Source organism: Miniopterus schreibersii (genome assembly GCF_964146895.1).
Source record: "Miniopterus schreibersii genome assembly, chromosome: 1".
Classification (NCBI taxonomy): domain Eukaryota; kingdom Metazoa; phylum Chordata; class Mammalia; order Chiroptera; family Miniopteridae; genus Miniopterus; species Miniopterus schreibersii.
In genome coordinates, this window is record NC_138101.1 from 160,636,127 (window position 1) to 160,660,277 (window position 24,151).

The 24,151-nt window shown below is 37.5% G+C and overlaps 1 protein-coding gene across 5 annotated transcripts in view; it reads right to left on the reverse strand.

Moving 5' to 3' along the window:
* CSNK1G1 (casein kinase 1 gamma 1) overlaps positions 1-24,151 on the reverse strand; it is a 133,003-nt gene that overhangs the window by 21,451 nt on the left and 87,401 nt on the right. For all 5 annotated transcript variants that reach the window (XM_081121640.1, XM_081121636.1, XM_081121638.1 and 2 more), the window contains 6 exons: positions 14,294-14,445; positions 12,705-12,939; positions 5,790-5,875; positions 3,689-3,773; positions 3,268-3,416; positions 2,521-2,625 (listed from right to left, as the gene is read on the reverse strand). In XM_081121640.1, the coding sequence (XP_080977766.1) occupies positions 2,521-2,625; positions 3,268-3,416; positions 3,689-3,773; positions 5,790-5,875; positions 12,705-12,939; positions 14,294-14,445 (812 nt within the window). The remainder of the gene's footprint in view (positions 1-2,520; positions 2,626-3,267; positions 3,417-3,688; positions 3,774-5,789; positions 5,876-12,704; positions 12,940-14,293; positions 14,446-24,151) is intronic.

Here is a 24,151-nt window from a genome sequence, read left to right on the forward strand (position 1 = left end):
AAAAATTTGCATTAATATGGGGAATTTCAATCCCTCAGCAGCCATGGGATACTAAAAGTTCTGAAAGGGAAAAAAATCAGAGCGATCTTCAGATTAAACTCTTCAAAATGAAGCTTATTGCCTTTCAGGTGAGATTTCCTAATTACATACACTGGTTTAATAACCTTTTGTTTAAAAGTACATTGCTATTCACTGTACTTTCTCAGATACTAAATATGACCTTATTTTCCACTCTGACAATATAAGTTTTCAACCATCACTTGCTCCCATACTTTTAAAATCCATTCAAAAGAGCAGCATTGATTATGAATTCACTGAAGCAGAAAAGACCAGGAAGCCAAAGGAAACACGCGTTTTAGTTTACAAATATTCCAAAAAATGCAAAAAGGTAGATATGCTGATTAGATTTCACTGATTACCTAAGTTATTTATTTTTCCACATCTTTTCTATTTAAATGCATTTTTTTTTTTTTTTAGGCAAATTTCAATACAGGCATTTTCATTATAAGGTAATATAAGTTCATTATAGAATAGTTTAGAAAAAATATTACCCACATCCTGGCCAGTCTGACTCAGTGGTTAGAGCACTGGCCCAGGGATAGAAGGGTCTTGGGTTCAATTCCCTGTCAGGGCACATGAGGGAGGCAACCAATCAATGTATCTCTCTCACATAGATGCTTCTGTCTCTCCCTCCTTCCCTCTCCCCCTCTCTTCTACTCCCTGAAAAGCAATGGAAAAAATATTCTTGGGTGAGTATTAACAAAAATAAATAAATAAATAAATAAATAAATAAATAAATATTACCCACCATACTACATCTTCCAACACTAGTTCTGTTAATATTCTGGCATTATTTCCTCCCACTGATTCTCTCATCTTCCCTTCCCCTGAGGGAAATCTTGAGGCACTTCTAATTTTGTATTCTGATTTCCTCACTATACAAACCATAAATATTCTCAGGTTGCTACAAATTTTTCTAAATATTCTTTTAAGTGACTATATAATATTTGCAAGTCACTTTATTATAACCCAGTTTATTCAATAAAGGATTTGAGCTGGATCCATAACCATTCCTTTATAAATGGAGAGGTGGGTCATTTCTAAAACTTCGCTACAAATGACACTGTGACAATTTTATACATATAACTTAACCATTATCTTGGGTTAATTATGATTGATTCCAAGAGTAAGATTATTGTATCAGAGAGGACAGTAACTTTATCAAATTACTTTCTAGAGTATTTATAACAATTTGCAAAGTCAAGAGCAATGTATGAGAGTGTCAGTTTAACTGTGTACTCAACTATGCTTTTAGAAAAGGGGATAGGAGAGAAAAGAACTGCAGAAGTCAATAGTATTCTGTCAAGTCAGAAGTCAGTCAAATTACAATTTTTAGCCAACTACTTTGATCAAAGCATGTAATTATGGACCCAATTTGCTAAACTTCATCTTTTGGCCTATCTACTCTCTCTTTTATCTACTCTCTAATATATAGATTTCCTTACTTTACACATATTTTTTTCTTAGCCACCAAGCCGCACATTTTGCGAAGAGTATCTACTTATTGGTACGTCTGTCTATATTTTGTATGTACTTCACTGTACATACATGTGTGTATATATTTATATATACTATTTTTAACCTATGTACTTTCACATGTGCATCTGTGAGATGATAAGTGTTGTTGCATTTTATTGTAAAAGTGCCCGAATATAAAAAAGTGAGGTCAGGAGTGAGGGGAAACAAGCTAATTTGATAGGTGATAATGCTTCTGTGTGTATGCATGTGCAAGCACACATGTACATGTTTATCTACTTATTATTCTTTGCTTATTTATCTACTGGAGTCCTCATTTTTCTTTTAGCAACATATTATGATATAAAGATAATCATCATATTCACTTCCCAATCAGTTTCTCCTTTCTTTAAATGATGTCAAATTCATTGATTTTTGTGCATGTGTTTGACTCCTCTGTCTTTAGGCTGAGAGAAGCCTCATCTAAACCACTAGTTTTCCAAACCACGAACATTGAAAGAGAGATGACATGGTCCTCCGTGGAGTGGCCTAAAGCAAAGCTGAGTCTTCATTCAAAACTCTAGAGTTAACCTGGGTACAGGGACAGAGGTGGAGTGGAGGTGCCAGCTTATTCCCAGGTCATCTGAAGTCCAAATTACCCATCCTTCCTAACCAGCATTGGCAAGAGCTGCACTCTGGAGTGCCAATGAGACCTGAAATGGGCTAGCCTGTATATCCTGTATGCCCAGCAGGTCCTTTCAACCAAGAGATTCCGACAGGCCCAGATTCTCTAGAGTGGATGCTTCACGTAAGGCACCTGGCTACATCTCAGTGCCATTACACAAACCCTGAGGGATGCTAGAACGCCACCACACAGTGAAAACTGACAAGGCTTTTGTCTTTAAATTCAATATATATACTTAAGCAGAAAAGCTGAAGAATTTGGGTGTGAACATTAGCCACAAATAAAGGAAATGTCTGAAACAATGAAGGTCCAATACATACCTGATTTCGTAGAGGTTGTTGTGATGGCCGATCCCTGTGTGTGTGACTTTCTCGAGTTATTGCAGATGCACCAGAATCTACATGAACTGACCCTACTGGAGTAGGCTGGAAAAATATAACAAAAAGTCAAATGGGGAAAACAGGTCCAACTTAATGCCTTGGCAAAGGACAGCATCATTCAAATTCTAATAGAATAGCAGTAATTATTATTTTCAGCCATCAAGGGCAGTTTCAAGTCTTCTTGTCTTCTCAGTTTGTTTATCTGCAAAAGGGATGCAGCTTGGTCCTCAACAGTTCATTGAAGAGTAGCTTACCTTTGAAAATAAAGAAACATCCTGCAGTGATGTCTGTTAGCATGCTCTCACGCCCTGTGACCAACCCCTGGCCAGAGGGGCAAATTCAAAAGTGTCCTAAGGTACTAGGTTACACTCCCATAGGAGTCAAGCATCTTAACAGCTTATGTAGCACCAGCTTCTGGATCATTCAAATGAAAATTCTTCTTTAAAACTGCCTTAAATCCTGGTCTCTTGGGACATACTGGTCATAAGCTTAAAAACATACAAAGGGAGTTACTCCTATGTCCTAACTTTAGTAAGAGAAATCTATAGCATCATCCTGAAAAGGGGGGTAAACGTAAAGTCTAGTCAAAGGAATGCACACCCCCCCTAGATTTAAGCAGAAAGTCTGGCAAGGAAAGGGGTGAGGTAGTGCTGGTCTGAGGTGAGGAGGTAAAAAGGAGATACTCACAATAGGCCTCCCAACCCAATCATAGGCGTAGTCAAAGGTGTAGCCTTTCCTTTCAAAGAGGTCTGTGAAGAGGGTCCGTAAATACTCATAGTCAGGTTTTTCAAAGAAGTCTAATCGCCTGACATATCGCAGGTAGGTTGCCATCTCCTCTGTTAGGAAAGAGGTGAAAGGCCATGCTCATTAACTGAATGCTTCCCATGGGCAGAAGCTCTGGGCCAAGCAAGGAATACTGTACAGGTTATTTGATACTGGTGTTTTCTTTATGGACCAATGAAAGTGACAACACCTACCTTGGTCTAAATAACAATAAAAGAAAATTTAAGTTTTCTGGGGAGTACCTTTATCTAGAGAGCCAGGTCACGGTCTTCACCTGCTTCAAAGCTCTAATCACATTTGCTGTGGAGTTCTTTCAACATCTTACCTGGGAAGTTTTCACAGAGTGCTTCAATGGGAGTATTCCTTTTGGTGTCACCAATTTTTTGATATCTCTCTTTTAATGTATCAGCCTATAGAGAGTAAAGAGAGAAAGTTATTTGGAAAGAGGTGCTAAGTATGGGAGGTCCAGTATGTTTGAGAACACAATGGTTGTTTCACTCAAGCTGGCCAGGATTTGTTAGTCTCAATTGTTTTTCTCTCTAACACTAACAAATAAGAAATGTAGTAGAGATGATGTATTTAAATGTGTACAAAACATATGCTCTCTTCTGGAATGTTTACTTGAAAATATATTTAGTAGTCTCAGAAAAACACCATCAAATGTAATGAGACAACTGGCTAGGATAAGAAAATAAAATTGCAGAAGCTTAGTAATCTCTCATAGCCACTAGAGTTCAAAAGTGATTCACCCTTTCCCTGGCTGGCTGGCTCAGTTGGATGGAGTGTCGTCCCATACACCAAAAGGTGGCGGGTTTGATTTCTGCTCAGGGTACATGCCCAGGTCTTGGGTTCAATTTGTGTGCAGGAAGTAACCAGTCAATGTTTCTCTCTCCCCCGTCCTCTCTCTGGAATCAATTTAAAAAAAGAGTTAGCCTTCGCCTTCTTAGATCAGCTTTATGATGAGATTAAAAATATTGCTAATCCAAGTGCGGCCAGATAAATAGATGGCTCTACATCATATTTATTGTGAAGCAGAATAGAAAAAAGAACAAGAAGTAGAAAACAATGCCTTTCTACAATGTGGTACCAGAGGGAAAAATGTTATCCATGATACCAGCATGGCTAACAGACAGGTTTGACACACATATGTCAGTGGTTCAAAGCAGCCAAGTTTGGTTTGCTCAGGACTATAGACAGAAGCTTCTGGAGCTTGGACCAACATTGTGGTCTCAAGGGAGTCTCTTGAGGCTATATCTAGCCTGCTGTATCTAGCTTTAAGCAATAATGTTCTAAAGTAAGATGGAGAAATTACAGATCTACAACTATCACTAAAATGATTCATGGACTGTGAGAAAGTTTCAAGCAATTAATAATACATACATGAATGCATTGTTTGGCTATATAATGAGCAAATAGGATGTGAAACTCTATTTGACAACTGTCAATATCAATGAGAAGATATATATGTCTAGGAGAAGACCATGGAAGAGATGTCAAGAGAGGAAGTTAAGGGGAAAGAAATATAATCTTCCCAAAGGGAAGGGGTAGAAGCCTTATATTGTAGGACAATGTTCTAGAGAACACAGCATAACAAGTCATTCTGCCCTTTTGGAGGGGGTAGAGGGTGTAAGAGTACCCAAAGCTACTGATTCTTTCCACGCCAATATGTTGATGCAAATTACAACTCAAAAATATGTCTCACATTAACTGTCTAATGGGACTTAGCATGGGTTAGAAGCTTACCATTTTCTACTCTACAGCCAGAGGCACAGAGTAATTACAATGGTTATATTTATAATTAATAATTAACTCTGACATAAATGTACTGTACTTACACCTACCAAAGGAAGGCTATTTAAACTACATGTTTCACAAAGAATGGCTATTGTCTGCATAGGCATTTATTCAATAAAACACTTGAACAGCAAAGTTAAACCTGGATTTTTGTTTTAGTTCAGGTGAGCACTCAGCCTATATAGGATGAACAAATATTTCCAGTTTCCCTTAGGGATGCACCCAGCCCTGCTGGCTTTGCTGGTAAAATGTGTAGCAGCTGCTGTCAATTTGTTCCAGAAATTCCCCAACACACTGGGAACACTCGTCTTGCTACATAATGGTAGTGGAGGAGGATACTGACTGAGAGAAAAGCAGCACTGCCAAGGCTGGGAGGGAATGAGGGAAGAGACTATGGAAAATCCAAAAACAAGGAAGAAGGATTCAGATGGGGAAGACGACAAATGTGAGCAAAACAGAGCTTCCAAAGCCCAGGTGAGCATTTACAATATAGACTAATGTAACTAGTCCCTGCTTCTCATTTCTGTAGCCAATCATCTCCCTTGTGCTTCTTGCAGATATCAAGTCAGCAACCCCTTCATTAACAACTGAGTATTGAAACAAAGCCCTCCACTGAGCACTTTCAAGGATACCTTGAGTCCTTGCCAGGGCAGGCTGCCACGAAGGAAATACATGAACATATGGCCTAGGGCTTCCAAATCATCCCGCCGGCTTTGCTCTAAAAGGGAAGACAGATCACACATTACATTTGCAGTTAATAAAGTAGAAAGGGGCTCAAAACCAAGCAGTCCGTTCAGAAACCCTTCTGCTCTGGAAAGGTTCTGCTTACTAATTCTTTGTTTATCTAAATCAGGGATAGTATTTTAGATTAAGACAGAAAAACAATGTGTACCTCCTTCGCCTAGATCTGTAACTGGCAAGTAAATATCAAGTGAAAAGAGCAAATCTGAAACTAAAACCAAGTCCAAATCACTAAACAGTGAGTAGCCACCCCTCATCCAATGCTGTCACCTTCCTGAAAGTAAGATCAATTAAATGAAAGGTTATTTTCAGTGCATGGGCTACAATTAACCTTGTTTACCATCAGAGAAGGTGAGCAGCAGACTAGCTAAAGCTGTTAAAATTGTCCATTCTGGCTAGGCCTGCAAAGGCACAAGCATGGCTAGTGCTTTTTATTTGTCATAAAAATAAAAACTAATATCAAAATTTAATTTGATATAATTGAACATCAATGTATAATCTCTCAGCTCCATTCCATTTGTGCCATGTTCCATAGCCACCTTAAGAAAAATTAAAAATTTATTACTAAGGCGCCCTTTATGGGCATATAAAACAGGATCCCTGCATTCTAGGAGCTTATCATGTAAGACAAATTGCTGGGTTTTTCTCTCTTTTAGTTGGAATGATTAAAACGGTAAGGAACTGCAGAATAGTTAATAAAAAATTGTAACTTCATCTCAGAAAACATCCGATACCACCTCTGGTTGTCAGACTGAATTTAAATAGTACACACCTCCATTTCTAATTTGACAATTATGGTTCATCTTAGACATTTTATGTGTGTGTTTTTTTTCCCCAGAATCAAGTTTAGGGTTTTATAAGAAAAAATTACAGAAGCAAGACTAAGGGGCTACCTTAAATTTGTGCTTCCACTGTGCAGAAAGTAAAACCCAGGAGAGTCTGGGGGACAAGGGACTACTTAGCTAATTCAAAATACCAAGGCACAACATGTTTAATTGCTGCCATCAATTATGGGCAATTTACATGAAAAAGAGTACTACTCTACAGGATAGAAAAACAAAGAAAGATTTGCTCTTTCTAATTTGCTGTTGGAAGGTTTTTGGAAAGGTGGTCACTAATGGCAAGGAGGATTTTGGAAAGGTGATCACTAATGGGAAGGATGATTTTGAAAAGGTGGTCACTAAAGGGACCCTGATAAGATATATAAATAACATAACTTTGAATACATCAATTGAAATGATCTTTAAAAGAATAAAACAGCAAAACCAGGAGCTTTTGGCTACTCAACTTGCCTAAAATTTGCAATAAATTTTATATGTAATTGAAAACAAAAAGCCATTAGACAAATGCAGAGTTTGTTAACAGAATTTAAAGATAAGCAAATTAAGAGAGAAAGCAGCAGCAGGGTCAGTCGAGGCCTCCCACAAATCAAGACAGATAGAGAAATCACACCCTGCAGTTTCTCACACAACATCACACCTACTCATCAGCTCTCCATTTTTATATCCACTTCCTGTAACAAGAGGCCCCTTGGTAATAAAAAATTTACTGGAAAAATGGTTGCACTTTAGTTAGTTGAGCACAAGAGGGCGAAACTCTCCACATTTTCAATATTGAAAAAAAGGCCAACTTCTTTCTTTTCATAGCAAAGACCATTCATTATGAGTTTTTTTTCTTAATTTTTAAATTTTATTTTTGTTTAAAATATTACAGATGTCCCTTTTTCTCCCCAATGACCCATTCCACCCCGTCCCATCCCCCTCCCCAGTCCCTCTCCCTACCACTGTCCGTGTCCTTGGGTTGTGCATATATGCATATAAATTCTTTGGTTACTCTCTCCCCCCTCCACCCACCTGCCCTCCTCCATCCCTCTGACATTCGTCAGTCTCATCTATGCTTCCATGTCATTGGATACTCTGTTCATCAGTTTATTAAGTTCTTTAGATTCCACATATAAGTGAGATCATGTGATGTTTGTCTTTCTCTGCCTGGCTTATTTCACTTAGCATAATTTTCTCCAGGTCCATCCATACTGTCCCAAAGGGTATGAGATTCTTCTTCTTTACAACTGCATAGTATTCCATGCTGTAAATGTCCCACAGCTTTTTTATTGCCTCATCTACTGATGGGCACTTGGGCTGTTTCCAGATCTTAGCTATTGTAAACTGTGCTGCTATGAACATCGGGGTGCATATATTCTTTCTGATTAGTGTTTCAGGATTCTTAGGATACATTCCTAGAAGTGGAATCATTGGGTCAAAAGGCAGCTCCATTTTTAATTTTTTGAGGAACCTCCACACTGTTTTCCATAGTGGCTGCACCAGTCTGCATTCCCACCAGCAGTGTACTAGGTTCCCCTTTCTCCACACCCTCACCAGCACATGTCGTTTGTTGACTTGTTGATGGCAGCCATTCTGGCAGGTGTGAAGTGATACCTCATTGTGGTTTTAATTTGCATCTCTCTGATGATTAGCGATGTTGAACATTTTCTCATGCGTCTCTTGGCCATCTGTATGTCCTCTTTGGAGAAGTGTCTATTCAGGTCCTTTGCCCATTTCTTAATTGGGTTGTTTGTCTTCCTCTTGCTGAGTAATATGAGTTCTTTGTACACTTTGGAAATTAGCCCCTTATCAGATTCATCCTTGGCAAATATGTTTTCCCTGACCGTGGGATTCTTTTGTATTTTGAGGCTGTTTTCTTTTGCTGTGCAGAAGCTTTTTAGTTTGATGTAGTCCCATATGTTTATTTTTTCTTTTGTTTCTCTTGCCCTAGGAGATATATCAGTGAAAATTCCACTACATGGGATGCCTGTGACTTGACTGCCTATGTTTTCTTCCAGGATTTTTATGGTTTTGTGACTTATATTTAAGTCTTTTATCCATTTTGAGTTTATTTTTGTGTATGGTGAAAGTTGGTGGTCTAGTTTCATTCTTTTGCATGTATCTGTCCAATTTTCCCAGCACTACTTATTGAAGAGACTGTCTTTACTCCATTGGATAATCTTGCCTCCTTTGTCAAATATTAACTGACCATAATGGCGTGGGTCTATTTCTGGGGTCTCTGTTCTGTTCCATTGATCTATATGCCTGTTGTTGTACCAATACCAGGCCGTTTTGATTACAATGGCTTTGTAATACAGTTTGAAATCTGGTAATTTGATCCCTCCCACTCTGTTCTTTTTTCTCAAGATGGCTGCAGCTATTCGGGGTCTTTTTGGTTCCATATAAACTTTCTAAATGTTCGATCTAGGTCTGTGACATACGCTGTTGGTATTTTAATAGAAATTGCATTGAATTTATAAATTGCTTTGGGTAGTATGAGCATTTTAATGATATTAATTCTTCCAATCCATGAGCACGGTATATTCTTCCACTTGTTTAAATCTTCCTCTATTTCTTTTTTCAGTGTCACGTAGTTTTCCGAGTACAGGTCTTTTACATCCTTGGTTAAGTTTATTCCTAGGTATCTTATTTTTTTAGTTGCAATGGTAAATGGTATTGTTTTTTTAGTTTCTCTCTCTGAAAGTTCATTGTTGGTGTATAGTAATGCCATTGATTTCAGGATGTTGATTTTGTACCCAGCTACCTTGCTAAATTTGTTTATCAAATCTAGTAGTACTTTGATGGAGTCTTTAGGGTTTCCTATGTACACTATCATGTCATCTGCAAATGATGACAGTTTTACTTCCTCCTTTCCAAGAGATATTTTTAAATAAAACAATAATAAAATAAACACTTAAGCCCACTGGAATAATAAAGTAACTTTCAAAAACTGAGAACCATAAAGAATAGCTGTGGAATATGGGATAATAGGAAAAACAATGGTTTTGGAGTCAGGTCATCTGGACCTTGACCCATCCTTTCCATTCATTTTGTCCATGTGAAATTCAGCATGACCAAGTCATCTACTTTGGGCCTAAATTTCCTCATCTGAAAATAAAGCTGTTGATTTAGATAATCTGAAAAGTCATATTCCAGCTCTAAAATAATCTATGATAATTCAAGCCATTAGGACCTTTCAAGAAAAAAAAAGTGAAAACAAGAGCCATGCTTTACCTCCATATTTCTTTGACCATTCTACATTCAAGTCAGTATTTCCATCTGCCCTTGTTTATTCATGCAAGATATTTTCATTTTTAAAGAAGAAAGATTTCAATACCAATGAGACCTGTAGGACACAAAATGCTTCCACACCATAAAGGCTTGCTTTCAACCAATCAGAAAAATGTGTTTGGTTTACACGCATAGGCATCCCTGATTTTAGGTCAAATACACTTTGTTGTAGGAAAGAGGCTGGGTGACACAGTGTTCTCATCCTAACTTCAATGATTAAAGAATACTTAATGAGCTGCCTTATTAATCAGGGCTTAATCAGTGGGGAAGGTGGCTAATCTCAAGTGGCAATGTCAGGTTTTAGGAAGCATCTTCCCTATTCTGTTCCCTCACAAAATTAATAAGCAATTCTCTCTAAGTCATTTAAAGATACACTTCCCTTTTTCTTCATTACAATATAAAAGATGCCTACACATTTAAAAATTTGTGTTTGTTTTTCAGACTCAAGTTTAGGGCTTTATCATTCATGATTTCATCTCAAGTTGTATCTCACTACTTTGTAATGTCATTTTTGCTTTTCACTAACACTAATAGGACTAAAGTTCCTTGAAACCCTGGCCAGAGTTTAAAGGGCATTTGACAACCATCTATATATATTCCCTGTGATACTGAAAGGACAAGATATGGTGACAGGTTGAATCTGACCTGAAAAACTCTATAATTAGGAAGTCCAAGTTTGGAGATAAACTCTTAAGTTCCAGTAGAAATGGCTACACCAAGAGATGAAGGAACCCAGTCTGACAAAAGTAGATGCTTAAAACATTTTGTTGAATAAGTGATAATTACCACTGTAGAGTCTTTACCACTATCAGGCACTATGCTAAGCACTTTATATGCATTTTTTTCACAGAACCCTATGATATAAAGTACTATTATCATACCCATTTCATAGATGAGATAACTGAGGCTGAAGGAGGAAGGTTACTGAACCAAAATCACATAGCTTTAAATGAAAGAGCCAAGATTTATATCCCTTTTTCTTAACCATTATACTGTACCTTATACAAACAGAACACACACACACACACACACACACACACTCCTCCCCTTGTCTGTTCCTACCTTTCCTGAGAATAATGAAATCAGAATACAAATTGCTGAGCCCAGGAAGCAGACATTGGAACAATAATTTCTAGAGTCTGTCAGTTAAACCAAGCAATTATGACTTTACTATTTACAACACAGTCTGTCTCCTTATAAAAAGAAGAGAATATTGAGCACTATACAAGAGACTTGTGTTACATATATTACCCATTAATCCTTGTGAAATATTACTCTTATTTTACAGATAAGTTTCCAGAAGATTAAGTAAATTACCCAAAGTGACACTGATAAGTAGCAGAGGACCTTCTAGTCTAATCTTAAAGTATTACATTTAGTTAAGTGAGGATGCCTATGTGGTTACTGAAAAAATTCTGACAACACTCATTTCAACTAAAGTTGTATCATATACTATGTTGTAATGTCATTTTTGCTCTTCCCTAATACTAACTCATCAGCTGATACTCGTGCTGTTTATTCAATGAGGCAACTTTGCTGCTATTTATCTTAGTCTTTAAAATACTTATTAGTGTACAACAGTCATTAATATTTGAACACCTGACATAATTAGCTATGTCGAAGACTGTGGAACCTGACAATATTCCGTTCATATGACTACTCTCTAAGGTGGTAATTTTCAAACATATTTTTTCCATCACTGTGGAACTTGGTCTCCAAATAGAATCTTCCATGAAAAACCAATATAGAAAACAGATACTGTAAGAGGGAAGCTTTTCTGGAGAAGCTGATAAGGGGCCGAGGGCCCTGAGGACTTGTCCTTCCACTGTTCTTTAGGCTTCTCTCACAAGTCCTCTTCCTGGATTAGTTCCTCTCACAAGAAAGGCATTTTGCCTTGATTAGAGCTTTTTCAAATATTTGTGCAAACTGTCTATTCCGAATAAAATGCAAAACTCATGGAAAAGCAAACATATTTTCACTAAATAAGACATAGGCTCTTCCTTAACGAATTATTCACAGGATTATGCACAGTGAATAGAAGCCTAAGCCATGTTTCAGTGAAGCACTCTTCCCCAAAGGAGATATCAGCCTGATGTCATATGTAAGGTCATGCATACCAAACTCATCACTAAACTTACTCAAATGCTATCACCTATACAGTAATTCCATTACCCACCTGCTAAGAAACTAAGCATTTGGAAACATAGTACAGTTGATCCTTGAACAACATGGGGGTTAGGGGCACCAACTGCCTGCAGTAAAAAATCCTCATATAACTTCTGACTCCCCCAAAACCTAACTACTAATAATCTACTATTGATAGGAAGCTTTACCGATAACATAGTGGATTAACATGTATTTATATGTTATATGTATTGTATATTGTATTCTTACAATAAAGTAAGCTATAGAAAATACATTTACAGTATTCATCAGAAAAAACCCATATAAGTGGATCTGTGAAGTAAACTCATGTTATTCAAGGGTCAACTGTATAAAGACTTAAAATCCTTAAGTTGTCAACAGGATACTCAGAAAAGTCACTAACCATCTTAAGTTCTCAAGTATAAAAATCACTTACCTTACGAAGCAATAAGAATCACAAATTGTAATGCACAATGGGGACAAAGTGTTACTTGGGTAAAAAGTTGTTTTAAAAACCTGCCCTGTTGATGGAGCAGAAAATAAACACACCTTTGCCAAGATGCGTGTTGATAGACATATATCTTGCAGTTCCAGTTAAACTTTTGTGCTCCCTATAAGGTATATGCTTTTTGGTTTCAGGGTCAATGTATTCCTTGGCCAGTCCAAAGTCTATAATGTGTATAACATGCTCTTTCTTATTGCCTTGTCGGCCAATCAGGAAGTTTTCTGGCTTGACATCTCGGTAGATGAGATTCTTTGAGTGCACATATTCCATTCGAGAAAGCTAAAAGAAAAAAAACAAATACTCTAAAGAAGTTTGTTGAAAAAATACATCAAAACATTTTCTTTATCAGCCCAAGGTTTTACTTACTGAAATGAAAATGAAACTCATTTCTTCTTTACCACCCAGAGTTACTTTACTCCTGTACACCAGAAAATATTTTCTGATACTAATATCCACATAATATCAAGATAAAAGAGTGGGATAGGACAGTTCAGCTAAACCTTATAATGTTACAATTTGCGAACGATAAACAGAATTAAGTGTTTTCATGCTATTTCAGAAAGTAAGTATTTGAGAGGCAAGAAGTATTTATTCTCAGACAAATAACAAAATATGTTGGCAGCCTTTGAAGACAGTGCCACTACCACATTTACCTCCTGCCCACACCTTCCTATCAGTTGAACAGAACTCCCCAACTCAGTTCTCTTCATTGCAGAAATAAGGGAAGTGAGGCCCAGAGAAATTAATAGTGGACTGATATCACAGAGCTGATCAGTAGCAAAAGTAAAGGTGCAGTTTATATGTGAAAGCAAAAATAGCCAAAAATAATAATCATAAAATTATTTCAAATTTCATTTCTAGTTACAAAGCTTTTCTCCTTACTTAGTATAGAAAGAGAAGCATAGACATTTGAATTTTTGCCTCAAAAGATAAAGTCAATTTTCCAGCATTTCCAAGTTTTTGCTGTAAAGTGGAGGAGACCATCACCATCTCAGAGCAGTAAAGATGCATTTGCATTCTTCCCTGAGAGGCTGACAAACTTGTTGAAGGAAATGTCTTATCTGCTCCCCAAACTGGTAATGGTGTATAATTTGGTGGGAGTTGAGAGAACTGCCTTTTTAGTTGTGTCATTCTGTGAGAACTGAAGGCCAGAGAACTAAGGCAGGTTCTTGGTCACACAATTTCGGAATCTGATTGTTAGGGCAGTGGGTTACATCTCCAATCTCTTCTTGGATGCAACAGTAAGGGGAGAGGAAGGACATAACAAAACCTTACAGTCATGTTTTTAAAACTATAAATAAAACATCTAAGAAGTTATTTGCATTTGTACAACTTCACCTAATCACCCTCTTTCTCCCTCACTGAAATTATAAGCTTTCACTTCAGATAAGGGCAGGGTACTGTCCCGAGGTACAAATTCTTAAAATAGAGCAAAGGGCAGATGCAGTGTGACTTTTCTGAGTTAGCCCTTTTTGCTGGCGCCAGCTTCCTAGAACGCCATCAAGCCTGTGAGTGTGCATTCATTAGGTGTCACTAAATCTGATAAGTTACCAAAAGGGACAAAAGGATGTGTTGGGGCCGTGGGGAGGATAGGACCTGACTAACCCTTTGCAGAATAGCAAAGCCAACTTACCAACTGGATGGCTATCATTAACACAGTCTTCAAAGTAAAAGTTCGGTCACAGAGGTCAAACAAGTCCTCCAAGCTAGGGCCGAGGAGCTCCAGCACCATGGCATTGTACTTCCCACATGGTCCGAAGTAATACACCTGTGGGAGACCTTCACCTGAAAGCAGAGGGGAAGTGGGGTGCAGAATGGGGGACACAAAAAATAAAATATGAGATAGCTGTATCAGCACTGAGTAAATATAAAGTACAATTTGTGAGATTTCCATTTTCTTTCATAGTCCCTACTGGAGAACTAAACTGAGCACAATAGCTTCAAAGGGAACTAATAAAGGTTGGGAACGGCTAAGTCATTGCACAGTAAGTTCAAATAAGCAGTTATTTAATACCAGAGTGCCTTTCCACTGCTATATTAAGACCAAGAATTGTCCTTGATCCATTACTTGATCAGAATTTAAACTACTCTTCCCCAACGATTCCTCTAAGTGCACTATCATAATAGGTTCAAAAGATGGCTTGCTGAGCTCAAAGGTCAGGCTAGCAGACCTTGTTGCATTAGCTGGTTTAATTTGCATTTCCTATGCTTACTGCCACAGCCACATATGAAGCTGTCTGCAACTGCTGCCCCAAGGAAAATCAGACCAAAGGGGTGAGTCACAGATGGTTCAGCCTGGCCCTCTTCTCACAGGGAGGCTCCGTAGTTTCCTGTTTTCTATTAGCTGGAGCAAAGTCGACAGATAGGGTTTGGTTACTGATAAGTAATTATGAAATGAAAAGGAAAAAAAAATACAAGGCTGGGTTTTCCCCAGATTTAAAATTCATAGCTATAAGAAGCCAAAATCTAGACTTTCTTACCTAAGTCACAACTTGTGAATGCATTACCTCTTTAAAGTGTACTGTAAATATGATGTATACAGTAAATGTGTGTTAGATAACACTATGTGAACAGTGATTATGAATGAGGCCCAGGACATTTAAAAAATCTTGTCTCATAGAGCAGGAACACTTCCATCTTACAGTTACGTATACCATGGTCTACAATTGTATATGATGCAGATTTCTGCTTGCTTTTGCCTTCAAGTGCCTTTATGAAAGAGAGTTTTCACCAGGTGAAGACACAACAGGAAGTCAGCAGTCTGCCACCCAGAGGAGGGCCTTCACCAGAACCTAACCAACCATGCTGGCACACTGATCTTGGACTTCCAGCTTCTAGAACTATGAGAAATAAACTTCTGTGTTTATAAGCCATCCAGTATGTGTGGTATTTTGATATGAGTTCAAATGGACTAAGACAGTATGTATTACTTAAAACTTTAACCTACTGTGCCCATCATTCTCTTCAGGATAGGTCTTGTATATCTGGAGTTAGTATGATTCATGGCTATGATGTGTGGTTTAACTATTGCATGTGCTGCACCGGTCTATCCTGTTCCATCTAAATACTAAACAATTTGGGTGTTTTAATAAGTTCATTCCTAGCTCAGATGGATCACCTAATTTAGTATACTCTGTTCCTGCTAGCTCCATAAATGTTCACTGAATTGTCTTTGTGGTTGTTTGAGTTCCTATTTCCAAAAGGAAACAGATTTAATTTAAAATGTCTTTTCCCCCCATTGTTTTGAAGAATTCATTCTTCAGTTTATTTAAAATATATAAAACTTAACAGCTGTTCCCAATTAGTCCTGCTGAGAAATCCAAAGCAGAAGACTGTCATGAAGACTTATTGCTCTTATTAATAAAAAATATGGTAGATTGGGGATGCTTTGTTTTGTTTTGTTGTTTTTTTAAATTTTATTTTTGTTTAAAATATTACAGATGTCTCTTTTTCTCCCCAATGACCCGTTCCATCCCTCTCCACTGGGGATCTTTTGTTTTTTAATTTTAATTAAAAATATATATTTTTATTGATTTTAGAGAAAGTGGAAGGGAGAGAGAAACATCGATGTGAGAGAGAAACATCAAATTGCTGCCTCCTGTATGCATCCCGACCAGGGATAGAACCTGCAACCTGGGTATGTGCCCTGACAGGGAATCAAACCAGCGACCTTTGAGTGCACAGAACGACGCCCAAACAACTGAGCCACACCGGCCAGGGCAGGGGATCTTTAGTTTTTGATGTTGCTAAAATTTCGTTTTCCTAATAAAGCATTATATTCTTGAAAACAGGTTGTAGCAGATCTGTTGGTTGCCTGCCCAATATCCACTCTCTTCTTCTTTCTTAATAACAGAACTTCTAATTACAGTGAATAGCAACCTTCCCAGTTATACCTTTCCAGCCTCTCTTGATAATAGGAATGACCAGCAAGATGGAAGCAGAAATTGTTGAATGAGGTTGTTCTAGAAAAACTCTTTCAAGGGAGGTGACTGGAGTTGGAGCTATGCCTCTCTGATGACAGCTGAAGCTCCAGAAGCCATCTAGAACTACCAGACACTTTGAAGATGTAAATTAGTGCCAAGAATGCATGGAACAACCCTGGCTGGGTGGCTCAGTTGGTTGGAGCATCGTCCCATAAACTGAAAGGTGGTGGGTTTGACTCTCAATCAGGGCACATACCTGGGTTGTGGGCTTGATCCCCAGTTGCGGCACCTGTGGGAGGCAACCCATTGATGTTTCTCTCTCACATCGATGTTTCTCTCTCCCCCTTCCTCTCTCTTAAAAAAAAAATCAATAAAAACACATCCTTAGGTGAGGATTAAAAAAGAGAGAGAGAAAAGAGCCCAAGACCCTGATGGCTGTGAAGTAATCATACCAATGCTGGACTTCCCTTCCCTCTGGGCTTTTTTAATCCAAAAGAAAAATCAATTTCTACACCATGACTAAACTACTGCTGATTGGGGTTTTTTTTACAGCCAAATTTAATCATAATTAATCAACATATTATTCCTTTAGTTGGTTAAACTACATATTTGGGCACAACATTCTCCTTCTGAAGTACAAGCTAAAAAAGTTAAGGCCTGCTTAGAAATACAACACTGGCATAATTTCTTAGACTTGCTGCCAGTAGTGAAGGATCAGTTTACATGAGACAAATGATCATCTTGTTCCCAACAATCTTTAGTACCAAATCTAGGAATTTCTTGTCAGAAATTTACATGTTTACAAAGAAGTCACAAAAGCATTCTAGATGATGGCTATAATTTCTAACTATGAGTTATATCACTCAAGATTCCTGCCTTACTTCAAAGATGTGAAAAGTTCCTGCTGGCTGTTTCCTTTTATTAAATACCCTGAGCCCTCACAGTACCCTGGCAGGCTTTGGGATGCTCAAGACAACTTACAGATTACTGAGTGGCTTTGAAGCTTTCCTCAAAGAAGGACTAGGTTCAAGAAGCTAGTGTAGAAACATCAAGCCAGTCTTGGATGTAGTATTTGATTATGCTACCAACTCTGTAAAGAGGAAGGGTTTAGAATGGTTCCCTTTTAAGTCAAAAGTTCTGACTATAGCTAGGATCTCCTTCTAGCTACCTTCTAAGTTCCTCTTTCTAAAGCCATAGAACCAGTATGACTGAAAGATGCTTCCGTGTTATGTAGAATATGTGTGGTACAAATTCAAATATAAGCTGGGAGTGGTACTCAAATGGCAGTGTGGCTATAAGAAACATCTCTAGCCCGGCCAGGCGTGGCTCAGCAGTTGAGCATCGACCTAGGATCCAGGAGACTGTGGTTCAATTCCCAGTCAGGACAGATGCCGGGTTGCAGGCTCAATCCCCAGTCAGGGGTGTGCAGGAGGCAGCTGATCAATGACGACTCTCATCATTGATGTTTCTATCTCTCTCTCTTCCTCTCTCTGAAATCAATAAAGATATATTTTTAAAAAAGGAAACATTTCTAAAACTTTAAAAAACAGATGCAGTGACTTCATTTCAAACATACTAAAATAGAATTTCTAGTAGTGGACGTAAGCACAGCTCCACAGGTGACTCTGAAGAGTAACCTCAGCTGGAAAACTCTGTATCTAAAGGGTAAAAATAAAGAGTATTGCTTTGTTTTATGATTAATGTATTATGAGGACTCAGGAAACACTGACCAGTCTCTTTCAGAAGTTCTTTCACATCAGAACAATTAGACTCAATACCTTTTGAAGGGAATCATTTTGAGGCTATTTAAAAGACTTGTTTAGAGTTTCTTAGATATTACAGGAAATGTGCTGCTGAGTACAAAAGTTTCTTTGGGAGATGTAGCTGTAATTTATTAGAACTACTTGTACAGAAGACACCCACACAAGTTCCATTCTGTGCCTCGTTTCTTGCACGACTACCCATAAAGTGGCCAGTGCTGGTGGTGAAACACAAATAGATATAGGCCCACTCAGCAAGTCTGTCTCTTTGGTCAAAGATTACCGCACAGTACTTATTTATCACTTGGGCTGCATTTAAATGAAAGCTCTTGTATTTTACATTTTATTCTTCTTTTGCAGAGCCATCTCTAATTCACTGCTTAAGGAAATTTTAATTAATTAACATTATGCTGTGAAATCTTTTAATAAGACTCGGTATGAGGGGAAAGCCTTAAATGCAACACAGACTATGCATGCGGTAAACAAGGTACTTCTCTGCAAATAATTATGAGGTAATGAAAATGAAGTGATAGGTAGATATGCACTCAATTCTTCAATCCATGGTATTTCAGAAACCAAATCAGTTTTATAACCTCTCATCCATTCTGGAAATAAAGCACTAATAAGTTCTCCCTTCTAAATTAAAGAAGTGAATTCTGAATTTCCCTACTCTGAAGGACTTATAATAGATTTCATTGTACAGTACTTCCTTTAGCTGCAGGTTAAATCTCTTATAAACCCAAACTGCAAGGTTATATATACACTGCCCATGTTATCTTGTATATTTTCGCAGGGTACTATAAAGCAGATTTTCCATCCATCAATAACATATTCTTATAAATCCTGCTGGACATATGGCTCACACATATTTCAAGTTGCATAAAACAGGAAGTAAGGTGTACAAACACTACAGCTAATTTTCAGTCTGTCATAAATTTAACTTGGGTGAAATAGACCAAATCAAGGATAATGGCTTCTTTATCAACCAAGCTGTTACCTAAAAAGATTCCATAATGCATTATGAACAGTAACTACTCTAAGTAGAGATATTTTTAAATGCACATCAGGCTGAGAACTGAAATAGAACCACCTTGAAGCTTTTGGTAATTTGATCACATTATTGCCTAATAATTAGCCTTTCATCTTTTTTGAAAAACTAAATTACCTAGCTGTGAAGCAATTTCAAAGTCTCATACCTACATTAATATCTGGATGTAAAAAAATAACTTCTATATTAATATTCTATGAAAAAATAAGCATATCTTGGTGATAACTGTCTTCTAAAGTCAGGGCTGGAGAAAACCTTTAAGGGCATAATGACCTTGGCAATTCCTTTCTTTTGTTTGTAGTTTGTTTTTTAATTTTTAAAGAAAATAGGATAGTTTTTCTCCAAAATTAAACTATCCTTGATCCCATCAATGGTAGTGGCTTCTAGCACAACTACTGAATGTTCTTTAGTGTTTCAGATAATCAGGGAATTACTAATACATGGGAATTACCATCAAAAATATTAAACAAATCCACTTAACAAGAAAGTAGAAAGAATAGGCAGATGAACAGGGTGGTATTCCGTAGGAAGAAGTGAAAAGGGAAAATGAAAGCATGGCCTCTCTATAAAAACAATGCATCATTACAAAGATGAGACAATACATGTGTTTCTCTTTTAAGAAAAGAGCAGAATCCCTCACATTTTTCTGACTCTGAAAAATGCCTCTTTACAATACGAACCAGTTCAACATATGAATCTACTAAAAATGCTGGTTTGATAAAAAAGAGTAGCTAGACCCAGAATTAAGGAATCAGGATTACTTTGTGTTTCCTATAATGAAACATGTTTTATAATCTTGTTCACAGGCCTCTTGGAAACTGGAATATCGCTAGACATATGCTAACATGAGCTTAAATTTGTATGGGGGGGGGCAGAGGTGAAGAAAGGCAAGAGCAGTGAGCCACAGAAATTGAGCTTTTACCATTTCTTTATTACATAGACATACATCATTACCAAGGCCTTGAACATCAAAGTAGGTTCAAAGTTTTATTTACCCAAAGAAGTCAGGAAAGAAAGCCCAAGATAGGAAGATGGATTCCTTCTGTAGAAGATTGCATCTAAGGTAATAACTGTTTAAAAAGTATTTTGTGTACTGGGGGTGAGGGATTGTTTTTCTTTCCATAAAGACCAACTCAGCTCAGATCTGGTGAATTTAAGAGATAACACAATCTCTGGAAATTTTCCACTTTTCTTAGCATTGCAGTTCCTGTGATTTAAGTTATGAAGACAAAATTTTAAAAGCTAAGAGATGCTGAATTCTTAACACACTTCTAAACAATAACTAATACGGCAAGAAAGTTCTAGCAGGCAGTTAGAAGTAATGAGAAGGAAAAAAAGTTACTCAAAGTATAGTGAACCCCTTCCTGACTGTCCTACTCCACTCCTAATTACACTTCCATTGTCCATGTGGCTATCTTTCCTGCAAACCAAAGGCTGTTTGAAGGTTGTAACTACTAAGTGTTAATTATGTTTGTATGACAGTACCTAGCACTGGTCCCAGCAGATGGTAAATGAGGGTAGAAAAAGTACTAAGTAAGTAAATAAATAAATACAGTTCAATGAAATGCCACTTCAGTTTTCTATTTGGACTGCACAATGCTAAAATACACATATATACAGAGCAAACAAACTAATCAGATTTTAAATGTGCAGGGAATGCTAACATAATTGACATTTCTGAGTAGTTACTGTTTAAATTCCATGGGAATGATTTTTTCAGAGTTGTAGTTCTACACTGACTTTCTTCTGTGTATTTTCTTCCATGATGGTTGTATGTGGTAACTGCGGTTTTATCTTGCTGTTCCCACATGTAGATGAACTATGTAGAATTATTCATTTTATTTTTTATTTTATTTTAAATTATTATTATTATTTAATCCTCATCTGAGGATATTTTTTCCATTGCTTTTTCAGAGAGAGTAGGAGGCAGAGAGAGAGAGAAACATCGATGAGAGAGACACATGGATTGGTTGTCTCTTGCACGGGCCCATTGGGGCCAGGGGTCGAGCCTGCAACCAAGGTACATGCCCTTGGTTGGAATTGAACCCGGGACCCTTCAGTCCACAGGGTGACGCTCTAACCACTGAGTAAAACTGGCCAGGGCTAGAATTATTCATTTTAATTAACAGCAGCAAAAGCTACACACAAATATAAATGTGTTCCCCTCTCTCAAAAAACTACCTGCCCATCTAAATAGATTAAATGACCAACAAAATTAGTTACCTAAGTTGTCTAATGTGCAAAGGAAATCTGATGACATCTTCTTAACCTTTCTTCTCCCACTCCATTTATAGATAAATTCTTTATTTTGGTCCTGGCTAACTTGGAATTACATGTTTTTTTCTTTACATAAACAGCCCCTCCCATCTCATTTAAATCTCACAGTCATCCTGTGAAGAAAAAAGGAGAAATACTAATAATAAGTCCATTTCACATAGGAGATAGAGACCAAGAGAGATGTTGCGTGACCTTTCCTAGGTAACAGGGTTGCCAAGTAAACATAACCAGATCTCTGAAATGCAGATTCATTCCTCTCTTCTTTATACTAAACTGCCCACATTCTCTGCCTCTTTTGTTACCTATCATTCATGTGATTGCCAGTTATTCTCCGTGCTCCCTACTCCACTCCAAACCACGTGCCTTTTTAGTTAATATTTTTACTCTTTTTAGAAATTCTCTGGTCACTCTTCCAGGATATAAATCTCCTGCCCCTGCTACATAGGTAGCTTAATCATTCCTATCTACCCCTCTGTACCCATTATTTTTATATCCGGTCCATGAATACTATCTTGTCAGCTTTCCTATCACATGTCCATCTCTCTATAGTTCTTAAGCTCTGCCAATTCCAGTCCCTGGTCCAGAATAGGGGCCACCTGGGGCATTACTTTTTTAAATTATTAAAGTGATATATACCCATTTCAAACAAACATAACAGCAAACTAAATGCAGTACAGAAATATATAAGAAAAAGTATTCACATCCATAAAGAATACACATATGCATAATTAAGAATACTTTGCTGCAACTTCATTTTTAATTTAAAATTACAGTGACCATTTTTTCTTGTCAACATACAAATACACCCCATTCATTTTAATAGCTATATAATATCCCACCCTATGATGAATCCTGTATGTTTGTTTTCCTGTTCTGACGGACATTTAGGTTATATCCATATGTTTGTTACTAGAAATAGATATTGTATTATAATGAACAGCTATAGTTTTTGCCTGGCCTGCATTCTTTTCTTTTTTCCTTCTGATAATAACACCTTACTCTTCCAGTGGAAAAGCACCATTTTCTCAATGCTACTTTATATAGTTAAAGTGGAATCAACCCATTTCCCATTGTCACTCCAAGGATATGATTCAAGTCAGGTTAATCAGAGTATTCTACCCCTCTACTCTGGGAAATTGGGTCAAGGATGGATGCTTGAGCCATGTCAGAACAATGTAAACTCTAGGACTTCTGTGGAACTAGAGGAGCAATGATCTTCCCTCATCCTCTCTATGATTGTGAAACTGGAAGGAGCTGCCAGAGACTACTACATGAGAATAGGTAGACACCTATCTGAGAATGAAATAAACAGTGAAAGCAAAGCTGTGAGCAAGAGAGACGGACAAATATACCACATAATGTGAGGACCAAGGAGAGTGTTGGTCCTGGATCTGAATGACCTGAGGTGAGACTACTGCTGGACTTCTCAGTCCTGTGATCAAGAGATTTTTCCCCCACCCACTTTCTCTCTTAAGTGAGCTTGAACTCTATCATTTGAAAAGGATGTTTAGACAAATATGCATACAATAATGCAAAAAATCCTGTGCCCACATTTTAGGGCAACAATGCAAATGTATCTGAGTACATTCCTTGAAGAGAAAATGCAGAGTCAAGGGGAATGCATATTTAACGTTTTAGTACATATTGCCAAATCGCCACAGTTCTAAATCCTCTTTGGTCCCTGGTCTGTCTTGAGTCCTGGGCCTATTTTCAACAGTTAGTACTGTAGTACTATTTCTTAAGTATCCAGGCCCATGGAGTATTTTTAAAATGCTTTCAGAACCTGTCTTAACTCATTATTTCCAAAGCCCCAGCATGAAGTTATTTCCTAGCTGTTAAAGGATATCTTCCAGCTTTTCATCCAAATTACCGTTGATATTTCAAAGCCAGGAGAATCCTTCCTACCCCATTATTTGTTCAATGCTACAATTAGAAAATTCCACTCAAAGAATACTCCAGTCACAAAAGTCTGTTTTACAGTTTATGAAATGTTTTTATATAGGTCCTCCCATTTAAAACTAACAAATATATACAGGTATTGATCTGAAGTGACTGGCTTATGACGTACAGTGAGTGGTACAGCCAAGACCTAAAACCCCAACTTTTGCCTCCAAGTCTCAGGCTCTTTTTTTCTATATCACATGTACCTATCAGTGCCCTAAATTCAAGGACATCTAGAGTGACAGCAAGTGCTACTGGATCACATTACTTTGATAGGAGATTAACTGATTTTGTAAAGATTCCATAAAACATGGTCTATATATGAACCTTAACAGGCCATCACAACATACTGATAATGTTGACAGATTATGAACCCAAGTAAATAAAAGAGTAATATTTCCCTTATAAAAGCACAGGTAAGATTACATCAGGAGTGTATTAGTGGTATTTTTCTAATATAACTACCAAGGAGTCAGCTGTCAAATGAAGCTTAATGAATTAATCATTTAGGAATTCAGAAGGCAACCTGACATATGCTTCAA